Consider the following 19,805-nt stretch of genomic DNA (forward strand, 5'->3'; position numbering starts at 1 on the left):
AGGGGGTCGGACTAGATGATCTGCCCAGGTCCCTTCCGACCCTAGAAACTATGAAACTATGAAACAAGCCATCAAGCCTGTTTCCTCAGTTTGCAGAGCTCTACCACATGCAGGTGCTTGTATTGCCCTCTGTGGCATGTGTGCAGGTGGGTGCTCCCATCTGCTGCACAGGTGTGTGGGTTTGTGGGCAGGTGCCCCATTTGCTGCACCATGCATGGCATCTTGCTTCACATTTGGCTGCCTGGATGTGGGCTCCCAGACTGCACTCCACTGCACAGGTGGTCCAGGCCCCTGGCTCCCCTGGCACTATGGCTTGTGCCACACAGCTGAGCTGGGGCAGGGGCATGCCGCAGAAAGGAGAGCCCAGAGCCCCCAACTGATCCTTCAGCTACAGCAATAGGGGCAGCACTGGCCAGGTGGGAGCCTGGGGTCTGCAACTTAACTCCTCATTGGCCACCAGTTGGACAGACCTGTGTTATGAAGGAGTGCTAGTTGGCCACTACTTCACCATTGACTCGAGGGAGTTAATTGGCTGCAATATGTTTTCACAGATTCTTCCAACATTATTACCCAACAGCTGTCTGTCATTCACAATCTTCACCTAACCTGCTCCCCTCCCTCCCACTTGGCTGTGTGTGCTATTCATACATTGGTCTCAAAGCTGGTTCCTTTTTTGCACCAGTTTCCATGTGGAAACAAAGACATTTTAACCTGTTATAGATTTCTGCATATCTTAATTCCAGTATTATATAGTCATTGAAAGCATCCAGCTTCTCTAAGTAATCTCTAACCTCTTCATTGCCTACTCTGGACTGATTCTCTTTCCTTCCTATCCTTCCTGCCAACTAAACTTGTCATCTGGTAGTTGACTGTGTTTGTGGAGATTGAAGAAAAAAAGGCATTAAATACTTCAATGTTCTTCACGTCATCAATTATTTGATTGTTCTTCAAGTTCAGTAAGTGATATACACTTACTTTTAACATACTTTTGCTTTTTTGTAGCCTTTTATGCCCCCCATTTATGTATCTCATTTTGTGTCTTGGCTTTCCAGATTTTTCTCCCTGAATTCCCATGCGATACTCTTAGGGTTACAGACATTTGGGGAGGTTCTTTATTATCCTCCTCATGAGAGTTTTTCTTTATATCTAACCTCAACTTCCCTTGCTGCAACTTGAAACCATTGCTCCTTGTTCTGTCATCTGCCACCACTGAAAAAGGATAGATCCATCCTCTTTGGAGCCACCCTTTGGGTACTTGAAGGCTACTATTAAATCCTTTCTCAGTCTTTTCTTCTCTAGACTAAATAAGCCCAGTTCCTCTCGTAAGAAGTCATGTGTCTCAGCCCCCTCACCATTTTTATTGCCCTCCATTGGACTCTCTCCAGTTTGTCCACATCTTTTCCGTAGTGAGGACCCCAAAACTGAACGCTGTACTCCAGATGTGGTCTCATTAGTGCTGAATAGAGGGGAATAATCACTTCCCTAGATCTGCTGGCAATGTTCCTACTAATGCAGCCCAGTTAGGCTGTTAGCCTTCTTTCACAAGGGCACACTGTTGGTTCATGTTCAGTGTATTGTCCGATGTAACCCAAGGTCCTTTTCTGCAGAGCTGCTGCTTAGTTAGTTGGTCCCCAGCCCTGTACCTGTGCATCAGATTGTTCTGTCCTAAGTGCAGGCCTTTGCACTTGTCCTTACTGAGCCTCAAGAGATTTCTTTTGAGCCAATCCTCCAACTTTTTGAGGTCTCTTTGAATCCTAACCCTACCCTCCAGTGTATCTACTACTCCTGTCAGCTTGGTGTCATCTGAAAACTTGTTGAGGGTGCACTCCATCTTATATTCCAGGTCATTGTTGAAGATCTTGAACAAAACCAGCCCCAGAACCAACCCCTGTGGTACTCCACATGATACCAGCTGCCAACTAGATATTGAGCTATTGATTACTATCCTCTGAGACTAATGATCCAGCCAGTGTTCTATCCACCTTACAGTCCATTCATCCAACCTGTACTTCCTTAGCTTACTTCTGAGAATATTGTGGGAGACTGTTTCAAAAGTCTTGCTAAAGTCAAGGTATACCATATCCACTGCTTTCCCCACATCCACGAAGTTAGTTGTTTCATCATAGAAGGCAATCAGGTTGGTCAGGCTTGACTTGCCCTTGATGAATCGATGCTGATTGTTGCTAATCCCCGTCTTCTCCTCCAAGTATTTAAAAATGCTGGGACCATGAGGTGAGGGGACTATATTCCATCCCTCCCCACCTCCAGCCCTTGCCAGGCAAAGCAGCTGGCAGCTTCATGCTGCTGCTGTCAAGAGATCTGGGTGGGGGACGGAGCCCCTCTTGCCTCACGAGTCCAGCCCAGTTCCCTACAATACCCCAGCTGAGGTAGCTGAAGGGGGACTCATGAGACAAATGGCCTCTGTTCCACCCTGCCCCCACCTCCAACTCTGGCCAGGCAAAGTAGCTGGCAGCTCTGCATTGCCCACAAAGCTGGGTGTTGGATGGGGCTGGACAGAGGGGTAGTTTGGCAGCTTCCTTGGAGGCTGCTGGAATGCCCCGTCAGCTGGCCAGGGCTTGTCCAGACCTTCTGTGACCCAACAGGCAAACCCCTACATCTGAGGTAGTCTAACAGATCAGTTGGCCATTTTTAGACTAAGCTAACTGTCCTGAATGTCTGTACAGTTCCCAGCACAGCCCCAGGACTGGGTTAACCCAGCTGCTGGCCCCAGTCCCAGGGCCCCACTTTTCCTATCCCTATAGGCTATTTTTATTCTCCTGGCCCCTGCCCCCACTCTGACAGGACCAACCAGCCCTCCTTTAGCCTGCCAAACCTCCATCTTGAAAGCTGCTCCCAGTACCAGTTTTCATGGTATTCACCAGTGCTGGGAGCTGAGGAAGTAAATCAGAGTGAGGGGAGGGATAGGCTGGGTGGGGGTTGGTTTGCAGGGAGAGAGGGCTGACAATAGCTTCTGGTCCTGGGGGATGGGAGAGAGAGGCCCCCACCCACTCGAGCCTCCTTGCAGACCCTGCAAGACCTTCTCATCCTGTCAAACCCTCCGGGACCCCAGCAGCCTCCTCATGGACCCTACCTAGCCCCCTGATCCCCACCCAGACCTCACTTGCCCCCCTAATATCTATAACCCTCCCCAGAGCCTGCTTTCCCCCCAATCCCCTCTGAGATCCCTTGCTAGCCTCCCCCATTTCAACTTATTTTAGATTGGGTGGCCATTTTTTACTCAATCTAACCCCCCCCCCCAACCTCCTTGAATGTCTGAATGCATCCTTATACTCATCCCTTGTCATATGACCAAGTGTTCATTTTTTCTAAGATTCATTTTTCAATTTATACTCATTGAGTTTGCTGTTTAGCCAAGCTGGTTCCTTGAAACACTTACTATCCTTTCTTTGTATTGGCATAACCTGCTTTCTTATGTATGGTTTATAACTGATGTCTTTTAGCAAAGCAATTTCTTAATATTTTAATGAGATTAACTGATTTAAATTCTCTCTTCTCTGCCAAAATGGTATAAATTTGCCCGTGTCCAATAAAATTCTTTGCAGCTTAACTAATTAAAGGTCACAATATGTAGTAAGGTATATATTATTGCCAGTTTATAAGCCAGGCTGATTCCCCTGGTTTATGCTTCATCTTTGCAGCTACCAGTAGAGAAGAATTGGCTTGAATGCAGCCAGCAGAGTTTAGGGGTGCTGACCAACATATAGCACTCCTCCGTGACTCATGGAGCTGATTCAGCAGAGAGAGGCTGCCTGTCTTCCCTTCTCTCTTCTATCCTCCCCTCTGCCCTCCCACCTCCAGTGCTACCTTCAGGATGGGAGGAGAGGGAGCTCTGTCTGGAATTTTCTCAGCCTGTGCTGGGGGGAGGGAGGGGGACACACAGGTGGATTGGAGACCCCCAAAGTGGGGGCCTCCAATCCACCTGCCCTGCTCCCCCCTAGTACAGGCTGGGCTAACCCCAGATGGAACTCCCTTTCCTTCCTTTCCCCTTTCCCATCCTGAAGACAGCACTGGGGGTAGGGCTGAGTTGCATCAGCCCAGCCCTGTTCACTTGCAGGGCTGAACAGAAGTTAATGAAGGTGCTCGACTTTGGAGCACCTTCATCTGAACCCTAATTAAATGGGGGTTAATTAGTTCCGTGATCAGGCACTTTTAAAGTGCTTTGTAGCTGTGCACTTCTGTCAGTGTGTGGCTGTAGAGCAGTTTCAAGGGGTCTGTTGCATGACAAATATCACTTCTGTCAGCACCCTAAGAAAGTTTTCATTGGCCCTTGTACAGACCTATCCCTCATCTACAGTCACAGCTGGGTGACTCGAAAATGTGAGGCTTGTGGCTGTGGCTTTTACAGTCCTACAAGACAGCCTGTAAAGGAACTATAAATAAGTTCTGCTTCAGTGAAAATACTGACAAATGTTTAACTCTATTAATGGGTTTTTTATGTTTAAGACTTACCCTTCTATACAAAAAAAAAAAAGCCAAACAATGTATTTGAAAAATCTGATTATCTCTCATATTTGTCTGTTCCTATGGTATGTGCAGACACCAAAGTCCATTTCTTCAGTAAGTAAGTTTGACATTTTTTGTGTGGCTGCTGTAGCATTGCCTGGACTGGGGTGACCGCAGAACCATGCAATCCAGCCCATGGATCTTTCCCACAGGTCTAGAAGTTTGGCAGTTTGGTGAGTGGTGGGAGCGTTAATTACCACAGTTCCCAGGGCCGTGGTGATTAACACTGCTTCCACTCGCCCAGCAACCAAATTTCTGGACCCATAGGGAGTCCCATGGGTTGGATCCAGAGTTGTCATTTGGTCTGTGGGGCTGCCCATTGGGCTAGAAATTCGGTGGCTGCCATGGATCCAAGAGCCACAACAGTTAATGCTGCTGCCACCAAATTCCAGCTCCACAGGCCAAATGACATGGCCTCTCACTCTAGATCCAGTTTACAGAGCAGCCCCTCACCAGTCATCTAGCTGTAGTGCTCAATGAGTTGAGCCCTGTTGATCTAGGCAATGCATGTATTCCTGAGGCTGCTACTTTTTATGTTGTCTCTAGATCCTTCTCTTCTGGTACCACTTTGTTTAGGAAAAACATAGCATATGATATGGTCAAAGAATTTAGTAAAGAGTCTAAGAAATGCTGGCAATAGCCTTGTGAAGGGGTGTTACACAGATTTTAGAGAGAGAGACAAATTAAACTGTTCACCCAAAGTCACAAAGGAAGTAAATATCAAAGTAGGGATTAGAATTTGGGACTTCCTGAAACTGTACAGTGCCTTCAGATAATGTTGTCTTAGGTGTCTTTCTACTACATGGCCCACTTTATCCCTACACTGTTTGGAAATGATTATGCTCCCCCTGAGAGTGATTCCCCTTGTCATTTCCACAAAGGTTGAAGGAAAGACTGCATGTCCTCTCCTCTACCCTTCATACTTGCATGAAGAGCAGAGGAAATCTGACCCCATTTTCTGATTTAAGTGAAAACTGTCTCCAGATTGACACGCAACATTTGTTTTTTCTATCACCCTCTATACACAAATCTTTTTCAACACTACATTATCTCTTACAATCACAAGGACTAATTAATTCTACTTTCTGTAGCAGACATACTTACATCTCTTATCATACTGCAATAAATTTGTCCTTAGATTTTAACAATATTAAAAATAGCTAGCAGGGAGGGGGGTCAAGAAAGTAACACAAAGTGTTTCAGAGTGAAACGTGCACCTTGGTTTTTTTTTTTCCCCCAGGTAAAGGAAGATTTAGATTTATAGTGAGGCTGATAGTTACCAGCAAACTTACCACTTAAGCCAGTAATTGTTAAACAGGGTGCCATAGCATTTTGGTGTGGCTTGAGAGACTTTCAGGGGTGCCATGCAATGTTAGAACTATTAGGTGTGTAAGCATGATTCACAAGATAAACCCAGAGATTTCAAATTAGAATTTATAGTGTTAAATATATTCTGACCTGTTGTGGTCTTCCAGAGTTCTTTGCAACAGGAGAATTGCTCTATTATTTTTCTGTAGTCAAAAAATGAGTGACTACTAAGAGCTGACATTTTCTAAGAGGTGCCTTGACTCTAAAGAGTGGTGTCTTAAGTCTAAAAAGGTTGAGAAACACTCTATGTTGTTCTGGGTGGGTTTCTTCCTAAACTGAAAATCATGTCTGTGTGGCAATGCAGGCAAGCTAATTAGCTTGAGGCTAGCTAATTGGCCCTCTCAGTCAATAACACAGATTAGGACACGGCTGTACTTCTGATTTAAGAGGCAGCCCACTCAGAGCAGCAGAGCATGCTTTAGGACATAGTTGCTGGGCAGAGTCACATTGGGTGCACATAAGACCTTAAAGCTAATTGATCAAATGTATGGTCATGTTGAGTTGGGTTTTTAAAGGGAAGTCTATCTTATTGATCTTTCTAAGGTGCTTATATGCCCCTATTTGTATAGTATCATCTCTCACAGTATATGATATATGCTCCTTATTGAATCCCAATGCAATAAGGAAATGGTGTAATCTTCATTTTGTAGATGGGAACCTGAGGCACAGAGGGGCTAAGTTACTTGCCAAAAGTCATGTAGAAAGCCTGTGCCAGAACAGGTCATTGACTCCAAGTCACCCAAGTCATGAGCTAGTACCCTGACCATTGTACTTTGTGCACAGGAAAAGGGAAAGCCACAAGAAAGCACTGAGATACAATTAGATTAAAACTACATTCAAACAAGTTACTTCCCAGAAACTCTCAATATGAAGCACTGGATATCATGCAAACAATGATCTGAGTCTTGCAGTGATTTCTGTATAGGAAGGCCTTCACATACACAGTCCCATTGAATTCCTAAGTGGTTTAGAAGTGTAATTCTGATTGAAGGTCAATAGAAATTTGGTTTCTTCAGTGTTTTTTTTTTTATTTCCCCTACAATTCAAACATGTAATTCACAGATCCATATAATTTCAACTCACTGCCCAGAGATATTTCCAAGAACTATTTCACCAACCTTAAAAGGATGAGAGAGGAATTGGGAGGAAATAGCTTAATAAGAAAAATCCCTAATTGCTATCTATTTGTCTATCTGTATATCTAGGTATTTATATTAAGCCCATTATCACGGTGTTTGAATGCCTCTCGGGCATGTGATTGCTTGAATCTAACTGTTTAGAAAACTGACATTCCATTGTACTTACAAAAAAATGTCCCACTATATGGGAAAATCCAGCTTTCAAACCTGAATAACTTTGCCTCCAAAAAAGCCCAAGGAGGACAGTAGTCCTTTATGACTGCAGAGATATTATTTAACCATTATTGAGGCTGGGCATTGTGCTTTGTTGCCAAACTTCAAGAACAAGCATGGAAGTGAATTTGGACTGGATTCCAGCTCTAGGAATATTCAATAAAATAAAGTCTGTATGTAGCAGTCACATATGGGATCAAATAGATGATAAAATTTGGCATCAAATATATAAAAATCAGTGTGACAGGCCCCTGCCTGACTTACCATGGCACTGCAGTCCAGGTGGCCAGGCCACAATTAAGCCAGCTGGAACTGTGCAGCATGAGGGAGCACTACTGTTTGGCCTGGGGCCCAGAGGCCATGTGTTTAAAATGGTCCAGGAGACAGAGGCAGGTGGAGAACATGCCAGGGCACCATAAATGGAGCTGGACACTCTCCCCACTGCTGGAAGAGATCTGGTGCTTCCCTCCAGGGCTAGCTTTCCTGGGAAAGCAGCATGCATGCATCCTGTGGCTGAGGCATCTGGGGAAAACCTGGACACACACCTGACAGCCAGCCAGAGGTCAGTTGCTTCCCTCTGGGCTGAAATATCCTGGCAAGGCCAGGAAGCCTCTATCACTGACAAAGAACCAGGGACCTGACTGGATGTTAGCTCATGCAACATGGCTGGTGATCAGCATAGCCTGGGCACGACTTCAGTCCTCACCACACACAAAGGATCACATGGAAACCTGCAGGTCAGGCAGGGCTAGGAGAGGGCAGTCCAGTGGGCCCTGTGGGCACCAGATGAGGTAAAACCCTGGCATGGAGCCTCACTGATCCCATGCACCCCACTAGAGCATCTGTAAGCTCAGCACATGCCAACAGGAAACTGGTGGAACCACAAGCCTCATACAAGCACAGCGGGGGGTGCCATAATGCAGTGCCATACCTGGCTCAGTGGCAGCATGAGGAGAATGCATGCCAGAAAGCTGACTCTCCAGGATGAGAGCTTGAAGGTAAGCCTGTAGTGAGCCTGAAGGTGAGTGAGTGAAGGGTACACTGGGCACTGGATCAACCTATGTTCAAAGGGGAATCACTTGGCATGGGGCCATCATTGACCCGCCCACCATCCAGTCTGAGCTATTTTGGGTAGATTTTTGGTGTGTTGTGATTCTCTGAAAACTACAGAACAGTGACAAGAATCCTGCAGCATCCATCTTTGCCAGGCACCCAGCACAGGAGGAAAAGCCCCATCATTATGCTAGAGCACCACCAGGGCTGATCATAACGCCTGATAGAAAAGGGGTAGGGTGCAGGGGAGGAGAAGCCCCACAGAAAACGTGCTAATAGTCACCCCTGAGCCTTCAGGGAACCACTGATCACCACCTCCAGAGATATACTCAGTGTGAACAGCAAGTCATGGCAGGAAAATAGACCCAGGTGAGGTGCTGGCCAAGGCAGCAGGGCACGCTTATTAGTCAGTATGGTGAGCATGATCATGTTGCAATCAGTTAGTTTACACTGAATCTATGCTTTCTGACCAGAATCTAATTTCATTTTGTAAATAGATTAGATGCCATATATAAAGACGGTAAATTTAGATAGAAAGTAGTAAAATGCTGGAAGGTTGCACACTCACTATGTGTCAGGGCAATGGCAGTTTGATGAAGTGGCTATTAGTGACAGAGAAGCTGATTCTTATAAAATATGAATTGGCTCAAGAATATACTGAAATTTGGGCCACTTTTTTCAAGTGACTAACTTTTCACCAAGTATTTTTATCTTCTTCACTTTGTTTTCTACTGGGAAATGGAAATTCCAAAACTGCATGCTGGGGATGATGTATTTAATGCATAGGAAAAAGGAAAACCTTTTAGGTGTAGGAAGAGGAGGTTGTCGCTCAAAGAAATTCTGTGGCGAACTACACACAGTGCCATCCTATTGCAAGTGCCAGGACTACTCTGTATAGAATGTAGTATGCAAAACTTGATTAATCACATGTAATTTCAACTAAATACAAAGTTTCCTACTAATATGCCCTAACATGAATATATGGAAGGGCTAAAAGTGAGACTCTGTAGAATATATAGAATTTTTGTTCAAAATAAAACCTGACAGTTTTTATGACATAATAGGCTTACTTTAATCTATTTCTCTTGGCGATAGGTTGTTTCTAGGTTGTGTTTGCTGTTCCTGAGGCTTCTAAAAAATTTCTTTTGGTTTTTCCACAAGTAGTGTGTTAACTACAAATTCTGATAGTCAATGTGCTCAATATACATTTTCCCCACTGACATGTGCTATATTATCTAACAGTGTTCCTAAATTAACTCCATATCATCAGTAAGTATTTGCTCATGTATTCAAGCCACAACCTTTCCCAGGAGAACCAGCAAGTCTTACACTGGCATCCCTTGGCACAATGCCCTCTGTAGCCCGCAGAAAAATAGATTACCAATAGAAACATATTATGCTATATCTCTGTATAAAGAGCAGTAAATACAGTGAGTCTTTCAAGAAGTGAATGAAGAAAGCAGATGCTGGAAACATGGTGCAGTATTTTTCAAATGCTCCAGAAAGAATAGATTATACTGTTTAAGCTCGAGAGTGATGATTTTTAAGCCAATGTTCTGTTAAATTTGACAAGCCAGTTTATTCAAGGTTCACAGTATAAATATGAGATACAGGTAATGAGTATACTACATCACTAAGGTTTCTGTCAATTTTTTAAAAATTAAAATACAGGTGGAAGCAGTATTTTCTGTCTTTTAATTGTGGAAAAAAGGGAAAATCATGTGGTGGTGATAGACTTCAAGAAGATTTATTTTTATAGGTTTAGCTATAAGCTGCCATCTAGTTGCTGTTTTTAATGGTCATCATCACAATTCGAAGATTTTATTAAACCTTCTTACCATAGGAATTTATAAGACATATTTATATGTGATAAATCTGGAATAACTTCATCAGAGCTATTGCAGATTTATAATAATTCAACTAGGATCAGAATATACCCCATTGGGCTAAATTCTGTGGTGATCTGAATCATTGTGTACATGGAAGTGTCAAGGTAACTGGCCATGTAGTGATATCTATTCTAGTTATGCTGAGTTATTTATACAACTGATAACTCTGTTCAGTGGCCAAAAAGTTTTTTGATGCTCTGAAACAGTTTTTCCCCTTCCTTTCACCCCCAAATAACTCAAAATTCAGAAAAAAATATTCTTTTGGGTCAACTGAAATGTTTTGTTCAAAATTTAGCATTTTTGTGTTCAGAAATTTTGAACATTTAAATTAAATGTAAGTAAATTAGTAGCAAAACATTTTGAAATGAAAAATGCTTGGGAGCAGAAGATACAAGTTGAAACCCCTTCTGGGTTTCCTACTTCCCAGGCAAATACTCTAAACACTACACTCCCCCACCCCTCTTTCTAATACTTGCTAGTCATGGCTTTTCTCCCACTAACATTTCAGGACTTGGCCAGCCTTATACACATATACCAGTGATTCCATTTCCTCCGGGATGGAATATAGTCCCACTGAGCTCCATGGGCAATGATGAATCCCCAACTGTATGTGTACACCAAAATCTGCAGTTATGTGGCCACATAACTTTAAGTGAATGGTAATAGGAAGTGAAGCTTAATGAAATGAAAGTGAGTGAAGAGTACACAGGATCTGGTCCTAAGTGACTGGTAAGGCTGAGCAGGAAATAATTTTCTTGTCCCACAAGAATCTTAAGATTTTAAAAGTTCTTCCCATCTGAAATCAAATTGACACTTAAAATCTCAAATTTTGGAAATGAAGAAATTCCCCCAAAATAGTGAATTGAAATGTTTTATAATAGTTATTTTGAAATGTCACATTAATTTTGGTTGTGTAGAAAGGATGTTGGTTCTGTAATGGCTCAGGAAATATGCAAGAGGCAAGAATTTCTGTAGGTAATACCTTTTATTGGACCAATTTAATGGTTGGGATAAACATAGGCTTTTGGGTATCACAGTACCTTTCCTTGGGTCTCTGGGTGAAAAGCAGGCACAGCAGATGGCATAAAAATTTGTGTGAAACTTGACATGGAAACAAAAACAGGAAAGAAGAGAAATATTGGAAAAAAGAGATGCATTTGATGAAAAAAAGAATTGTTCAGGAGGGTTATCATGTGCCAAGTGCAGAGTAGATTGGTGAGTAGCAGGTAGATTATTCATGGATCCTGGTTTTCTCTATTTAAAAGAGGGGGCCCCCAGCTGCCAGGGCTATGGGGCTAGGGACCTAGGTCTGCAGCCCTCTGCTCCCCCAGCAGTGCCCAAGCCCTGGCTGCCACCCATGGGAGGCAGCAGCTGCTTCAGCAGAGCAGAGTGTGGAGCCCAGCTGCCTCTCCCCAATGGGCAGCATGGCCAGAGAAGAGCCCACGGAGGGGGGCGGGGAGTGGATGTGGGCTGCCCACTGTGGGCGTGGGGCTTCCTGCCCTGCTGCCCTTACCTGGGGGCCACTGTGGCCCAGTGGGTGGGACCCAGAATGGCAGAGCAGAGTCGGCCAGGGTGGAGAAGCTTGTTGCTGCTGCTGGGAGCCCTGCATCCCCTGCCCGCTGGCAGTAGCAATGGGTACAACTCCACACCGCCACCCCCACTGCCGTTGGGTGGGCAGAGGATGCTTTGTGATGGTGGTGCAGGGTCTGCAGTGATGACACTGAGATTCCCTGCCCTGTTCTGTCCTGCCACCTTGGGTTCCACCTGCTGGGCTGAGGAGGCCCTGGGGGAGGGCAGCAGGGTGGGGAGCCCAAGTCTGCAGTGGGGAACTCCCATAACCCCCACCCCACACACAAACTGTGGGGTGAATGCCCCCCCAGGAGGGTTTGCAGTGGTGGGGAGATGGACCCCCCCACCACCCCGCTGGTCTAGCCAAGTGTGGTTCCATGCTGCTCCCTACCTGAGCCCTGCAGCCATGCATTCTGGCCCTGGGCCTCAAGCCCCATAAACCACATGGGCTGGGCAGCAGTCCTAGTCCTTCCCAACCCCCTCCCTCCCTATGGGGTCCTGACCCTCCCCCCACCCCCCTTTCTTCCCCCTCCAGTGTACTGATAGACTTACCTGCAGGGAGCTGCCTGACAGCCATGTGCATGTGTACATGCACACATGCACATGGCACCCCCTAATGATCACCCTTCTCCTGCTCCCCCCAGCCCTTTTCAGGCTGGAACTCTGCCAGCCTGCAAGGGGAAGCCCACCATTTCCCGTGTTTTTGTCCTTTAAAGAGAATATCTGTTTTTTCACCTTAAAATGAGAAAATCTGGGTTTTACCACGTTTCTCCATGGTGAGTGGAAAATCTGGATCCCTGATTATAATGGACCTTGAAATCACTGTCTGTCTCAAGTCCCTGGTGCTTGTAATCCAATAGGGTAACAAATTTTGTGTTCCCAACCCCATCTTTCAAAGGTGTTTGGTATATTTATTTTAAGCTCAAAACCCATGAAATCAGCCAGGGAGTGTTTTTTCTGTGGAAAAAAGTTCTCTTACTTGTGTTCTAGTGGCTCTGTCCTTTATGTTGTTTTAGTGATCATTCATTCCGGTGTGTAGTTTTTATCTAGTTTCACCCACATCATTTCCATGAGGACATTTTGTGCACTAGATGAGGTATACCTCATTTTGGGATAGCCACATGCATGATCCATGGAGTCTCACAGTTTTGTTGTGGGTAGTGTTGATTTTTGTGGCAGTAGAGGTGAGTTGACAGGTCTAGCATTTATTGTTAAGGCAGGGCTGGACCCCATTAGGTGCTTGTTGATCAATGGGAATTTACTTCTGATGATGAATTGGGCAAGGTTAGGGGGTTGTTTGAAGTCCAGTAGTGTGTGTGTGTGCTTGTGGGGAGAGATGGCAGGTTGGAAATATTTCTCTCAAGGGCGGGTCCTTTAATTGTTTTATGTTGCTTCTTATTGGTTCAAGTGTGAGATGGTAGGTGACAACCAAGGCTGTACAGTCAGTGGGTATATTTTCTTGTACTGTAGTAGGTTACTGCAGGGTATTTGGGTGCCTTTTTAAAAAATATGGTCTATTTCAATTCTGTAGTGTCTTTGCTGGGTAAAGGCACTGTTCAGTTTGCCCAAATGCATGGATATGGCGAATAGCTAAAGGGGGTACAACTACACTGCTGCATCCATCTGGATCTGCCACTGATACAATGTTGTTGGATCCCATGAACATTTTGTGTCCTTCTTCAGTACTAACAGAGGAATCCACTGACTTCAGCCAAGCTATGCCTACTTGGATTATCACCCGACTTGTCAAAAGAAACTGCATCCAGCTTTATGGGAACATAGAATAATTCATCGGGTTCCACCCTGTTTATACCATGTAATAAGCTAAAGCTTTTGAGGGATGGACTGATTATGAAGTTGAGATATGAGTCTGATTAAAGCAAAACCCAATGATAGAAAATCACATGGCTCTGAAACAGAGAAAATATTTGCAGTATCTTGCCAAGCAAAACCAGTAAGTTTTGTAATGCTGTTCAAAATAACTTTAAGCAAACAACACAGAAACTTTTAATTCATGGTGTCTATATCACAAAAGAGTACAAAGTGAATTCTCTCAGTGAACTGTTAATTCACATGTTATATACGTTCAAATATTTCCAAAAGCAAATGCTGACTTAGTCATCCATTCATAAATTCCTGTTAGTAACAAAATGCCTTTGGCAATATATTATGCTGACTAATATTGATAATTTAGTATTTTTAAAACTAAAATAAACAGGCCTCATTCATGGAATCAACAGACCAGATTCACTGGTTGTGCTATAATCCACCAGCTGAGGACAATCTGCCTGAAATGCTTATACAACAGTTCCTAAATACCACAGAATCTGGTTCCAGTTGGCCTAGCCCATAATGTGGATGGACCTAGACAAGAAAAGACAAGACCAAGTAACTCCAAATAGGCAGCGCTTCTATACATAAAGAACATGTCTTTGGAGGGGTTCCACTGAAGCCCTGGTAGTATTTTAATATGTTTTTAATAATATATTTTCTTCATCCGGAGTGTCATAGGAATGTAGCATGGGCAGCAGGCATGGAGAAAGATAGATTGACTTGGACATGGTTAACTCTTGACTCTGAGCAAGAGTCAGCAGGTCAAAAGATGGTATGCAGAAGCAGGGTAACACTAATGACACAGGCACAAGTGCTGTGAAACAAAGACCATGGAGCATCTGTTGGTCTGCCCACTCTTTGAGGAACTATGCACTGGGGAAGACCTTGTCAGGGCTGTAGGCAGGGGCATTTTATGTACTTGATACTGGGGAAAAAACAAACTATAATTGTGGTAGCTGGACACAAGAAGAAATTATACTGCCACTTCTAGCCTACTGTGACAGCTGCATTCCAGCCTTGGGATTTAGTGAACTGGAGGAGGATGATTCAAGGACAGTGTTTCTAACCTCTAAATAACTTCAGTAATTTAAATCCATGGTGCTTCTATGATAGACAAGAGCCTGGGCTGGGGTGTCTTGGATAATACTAGTAAATAATGTTTTTTCCCTTTCCACTATTTTTGACAGAAGTGACGGAGCTTCCTGGTAGTGCATAAAGATGAACACTCTAGGAGGGAGTCGAGAAATGTTAGCTAGGCAACAGAGGTAATACTTGTTTCTCCTCAGAAGGCTATAATAAGAATATGGAATGAAGATTCCTCCTTGAACAAGATGGTTTTTACAGTTTCTCAAGGAGGACTTTATAATAAAGATAGAAAGAGCAATAGTGTAACATTTGCATCCCTCTGTATTAATTTTTGGAAAAGTTTTCTATATTGCATCCCCCAAACAGAGTGCAATATGTCTCGGTACAGAGGACCGGAAAAAGCTATGCAGTAGCTTAGTACCACTTTGTATAGTTCACAACATACACTTCCCAGTAGTTTACATTTATAGCTATGAAGCAATTGAATAAAGAGATGCATCATCACTTTCTTTTTTTTAAACACATGGGTGAATTATTTTGCCAACATATGAAAGGGTGTTCTTATAGAATCACAGTGCTTTGTGCTAGAGGAAAACAATTACAGTGAATAAGGTAGAATTGCTCTGTTATTGCAGTACATAAGACTTTGATTACATACTGCCAAGATTCATACCAGCCTAGTAGTTGTTGACAGATAAAGTAACAAAAATGAAACTCATTTATTTTTTCTTTATTGAGACCTCAAGGTAAAGCAAATTTTCAGTTCTTGTACTTACTACATTGAAAGAACAGAGACTGACAGTCAAAATGTGCCAGTCTAGAAATATAAATTAAACCTAGTTTCATATCAGAGTTTCATTTAGTCTCTGAAAAGGAGCTGCTGCTTGGATTATTTTTGATCCTAAAACAAATATACTGCAGATTGCTATAGTGTGTCTTGGATGCATTAACCCTCTCATATGTTTGACTTTTGTTTGTTTTCAAGAATGGAGATGTAAACTGCAAAGCATTGTGCCTGTTTCTACAATTTTGAAATTAGTTTTGGAGCTAAAATCTGCCAACTCTGCTCAGGCTGAATAGTAATTTACTAGGCCTGTAGTCTCAATGATTTGAATGAGACTACCAGGAAGATAATTTTTTGCCAAAACAAGGATATTTTTTGAGGAAGCTGAAACTCAGCCTTGAGCAGAGAGAATTCTTTTCGCTGATGATACAGGAAGTTCTGCCGGGCAAATATACACTGCACAGTTCCTTGATAAGTTTAATGAATGACTTTTACTTTTGTAAACTTGATTATTTCCTAAAGCTAAAGATGAAGATAAAAACAGCTATTGAGATGGAAACTGCTAAATGAGTATTTTTATCCCATCAAAATCTTGGTTTAGTTACCTAGCCCAACTTAATATAATTGCTGTTCAGATTAATGAGGCAGAATTTCAGTATCTCCTCTGTAATTAAACACTTCTCTGGTTGACTACAGAATTAAAGATGCACCAGACGTTGAAACCTCAGTGGTGAAATTTAAAACTGTTAAAATTGGAAGGGTCAGCTGTGAAGCACAAGTTCCTTTACAGCCACGGTTACATTCACTTATAAAGTGTGTCTCAAAAATAATTTGGCTTTGGTTTGGGATGTTGAGTTATTTTTCTTTTTATCATTCTATCATCTAAATTTGAGATTTTTCTCATTAGCTTCTGAGTAAGAGTAACATAAAGTGCACTTGTTTCCAAAATTACCTTTTTTGACCTTTCACAAGATGATAATTGCAGTACTAGTAGGCTTAGAAGACTTGTTAAAAAATTAAGCTTATAAAGTAGCAAAAAATGCCCCTTCACTTGCTGGTGTCGATTTCAAAATTAACATTTTGGTTCATGTGCTTCTAATAATCGCTGACCCTTACTTCATGTGCTTTCCACAGGAAATGAATACAGCAGAAATTACTTTGACCCATTGATGGATGAGGAAATAAACCCAAGGCAGTGTGGGATGGAGGTCAGTGGAGAAGGTGAGGCAGAATTAAGTATGTAATTTTTGTGTCTATATATTCTTTTCCATTCATGAAAATGAGGTGACAAAGATCACATATACAGTTCCATTTAAATATTGAGGCTTACAATTTAAATTATAAGTCTTACCCACTGTGAACATGATAGGCAGCACAAGTAGTCTTTCATCAAGGACAGTGAGTTAACAGGCAGGTGAAAGCAAGACTGCACTGTATTCAGTCTAGTAGTTTAGCTGCATAATGAAGCACATGCTAAGAATACAGTCTATCTGCATGTTCTGTTTCATTAAAGCATCCAATCCAGAACAAAGTAACAAACTTCATGCTTTTAACAGTCTTGATTCTGAAGTTCACATTAAAGAGAAAATGCTGTCAAACTAAATGCATTTTTACCTAACTAAAGAGTGCCGGATTATACCCAATATTTTGGGAAAGCCAAGAAATAGGAATACTTCTTTTCCATTTTCAGTTTATTAAAGCAGTTACCTAATACGGAAGAATCGTGTCATCTGTGCAGGCAATAGGCCACTTCATCTTGGATAATGCAGGCTCTTTCTGCTGCAGGGAATGCAGAGTCATTACACTTCAGGCTCTGTGTGGATGCAAGGCAAATTAATCAGCAGATGCTGTCCTTCTCTCTGAGCAGGAGGAGAATGTCTCCTTTACTATCAAGAGGTCAAAATTAAAATGGACTGGAGTGAGGGTAAGAATAGATCTCTCTGAGGATGGATGGACTTAAGTATGATTGTTATTATGGTAATGAGCTGTTTAACTGCAAGACCCAATCTTTGGTCATACTCCCACTATTAGGCACCAGCAATGTAGTGGCATGCAAACGTGAGTTTCCATATGTTTTTTATCCAGCCCTTGACTTTTTAACTTGGTACAACAATCCTCATCTGGGTACAGGTTCCTAGTCAAATCTATAGATGCTATGATCTGTGTAGATCTGAAGTAGTTGTGTAAAATGTAAAAGGGATCTTAAACCACCGTCAAAGTGAACGACACACTTCTATTTCTGACTACAAAGTACTCTGTCTTCAGGGCACAAGCTTGTTGACATACACACAATTGAAAGAAATCACAGGCTTTATTATATGTTGGCTTCACTGACACTGTAATTTGACTCTCTATAAACCATGCGTAAAGGTTAGGAACCAGATTCAAATTGCCTCTGTAGGTGCATAACCAGGATTTAGGCAGAAGTTGGATGCCTAAATGCTAAAGAGAGATTCAAATTGCTTTCACCCTAAAAACTCATTATTTTTTTGACTCATGCATTAATTAATGATTCAAAGGGACTCATTGGAAAGTAAACGTGAGTGTGCTTACAGCCCTAGAAAGGCCCACATCTTTAGGCTGGATAAAAACATGACTTCCTTGAGTCAAGAGCACTGAATTCAGCTCAAAAGTGTTGGTTGTATCCATCTTTTCCCCAGTACACTTGTGGCTAGAGTGTTCACCCAAGATATAGGTTAACTAGTTTCTGGGCACTCCTCTCACAGAGGAGATTTAAATGCACATCCTCCACTGTGCAAGAGTGTGACCTAACAAAAAGATGCATGATAGGATCAAAGGAAAGTGGGTCATGAAGTCCAGTCCCCTGCTTAAGATGGGATCATCCTTGACTAAACCATTCCAGCCAACTGTTTGTCCAACTTGCCCTTGAAATCTTCTAGGGATGAAGATTCCACAACTTCGCTAGGTACTCTGTTTCAGTGCTCAAGTTTTCCTCATCTCCAACATAAAATTGCTTTGCTGCAGCTTGAGGCTACTACTCCTAGTCCTGTCTCTTATGCCCACTTGAAAAACACATCTCCATTCTCTTTTTATAAGCAACCTTCAGGCATTTAAGACTGTTATTAAATACCATTTTTGTTTCATTTTGTGGGGGCATCTACACACGATGCTTCAAGAGCAGAAGACTAATTCTACTGTGCATTAGCAAGGCAGGCAAAGCCCGTGCTAATGCACAATGGATTTAGTCTAATGCACATTAACGTCACAAAAAACCTGTTCATCTCAGCTAATGTGCAGTAGCACCAATTACAGCATATTAAGTTAGTACCTGTCATTGCAGGTACTAAACTTAATGCGCTGTAAGTATGGCACATTAATGAACATGTAGACACACCCAGTCTTCTTTTCTCCAGACTAAACCGTCCTGTTTCTTTCAGCCTTTCCCCATACATCATGTTTTTCTGGACTCTGATAATTTTTGTTGCTCTTCATTGAGTTCTTTCCAACTTGTCCACACCTTTCTTGAAGTATAGAGCTCAAAACTGAACACAGTACTCCAAGTGAGGCCTCACCAGTGCTGAGGAGAGCAGAAGAATCACTTCCTTGCAATTGACACTCCTGTTAATACAACCCAGTGTGCTGCTGGCTTTTTTTTGTAGCTGCAGCACACTGTTGGCTCCTCTTCAGTTTACAATCTACTGTAATCCCTAGGTCTTTTTCTGTAGTATTGTAGCCTAGCCAGTCATTCCCAGTCTGTATTTGTACATGCAATTATTCCATCCAATGTGCAGGAAAATGCATTTGCCTTTGTTGATTACATCTAATTGATTGTGGACCATTTCCCTACTCTATCCAGGTCATTCTGGATTCTAGCTCTAGAGTGCTTAGAACTTGGTGGCATCTGCAAATTTGCTAAGCATGCATATAATCCCATCATCCAAATTATTAATAAAATGTTAAACAATAATCTACCCAAAACAGACCATTGGGGAATCCCACTTTCTATCTCTTTTCAACTAGACATTGGGCCATTGATGACTACTCGTTGAGCATGATGATCCAACCAGTTATGTATCCACCTTACGTTATTTTCATTTAGTCTACATTTCCTTAGTTTGTTAATGAGAATATCATGGGAGAGTGTGTCAAAAGCTAAGTAAAGTCAAGGTATATCGAATCAGATGTCCTCCCCACCCATTCACAGCCTGTCACATTATTATAGAAGGAATTTAGGTTGGTTAGGCATGTCTTGGTCTTTCAGAATCCATGCTGGCTCTTTCTGATCACCTTGTTCCCATTTAGATGATTCACAGCAGATTCCTTGACGATATACTCCATGGTCTTTCTAGGTATTGAGGTCAGGCTGACTGGTCGGTAGTTCCCTGG

At 42.6% G+C, this 19,805-nt stretch overlaps 1 protein-coding gene across 1 annotated transcript in view; it reads left to right on the forward strand.

The window, feature by feature from the left end:
• OFCC1 (orofacial cleft 1 candidate 1) overlaps window positions 1-19,805 on the forward strand; it is a 112,672-nt gene that overhangs the window by 46,373 nt on the left and 46,494 nt on the right. The window contains exon 7 of the mRNA XM_014519073.1: window positions 16,593-16,679. Within this exon, the coding sequence (XP_014374559.1) occupies window positions 16,593-16,679 (87 nt within the window). The remainder of the gene's footprint in view (window positions 1-16,592; window positions 16,680-19,805) is intronic.

The sequence above is a fragment of the Alligator sinensis genome, unplaced genomic scaffold, assembly GCF_000455745.1.
Source record: "Alligator sinensis unplaced genomic scaffold, ASM45574v1 scaffold361_1, whole genome shotgun sequence".
In the NCBI taxonomy this organism is placed as follows: Eukaryota; Metazoa; Chordata; order Crocodylia; family Alligatoridae; genus Alligator; species Alligator sinensis.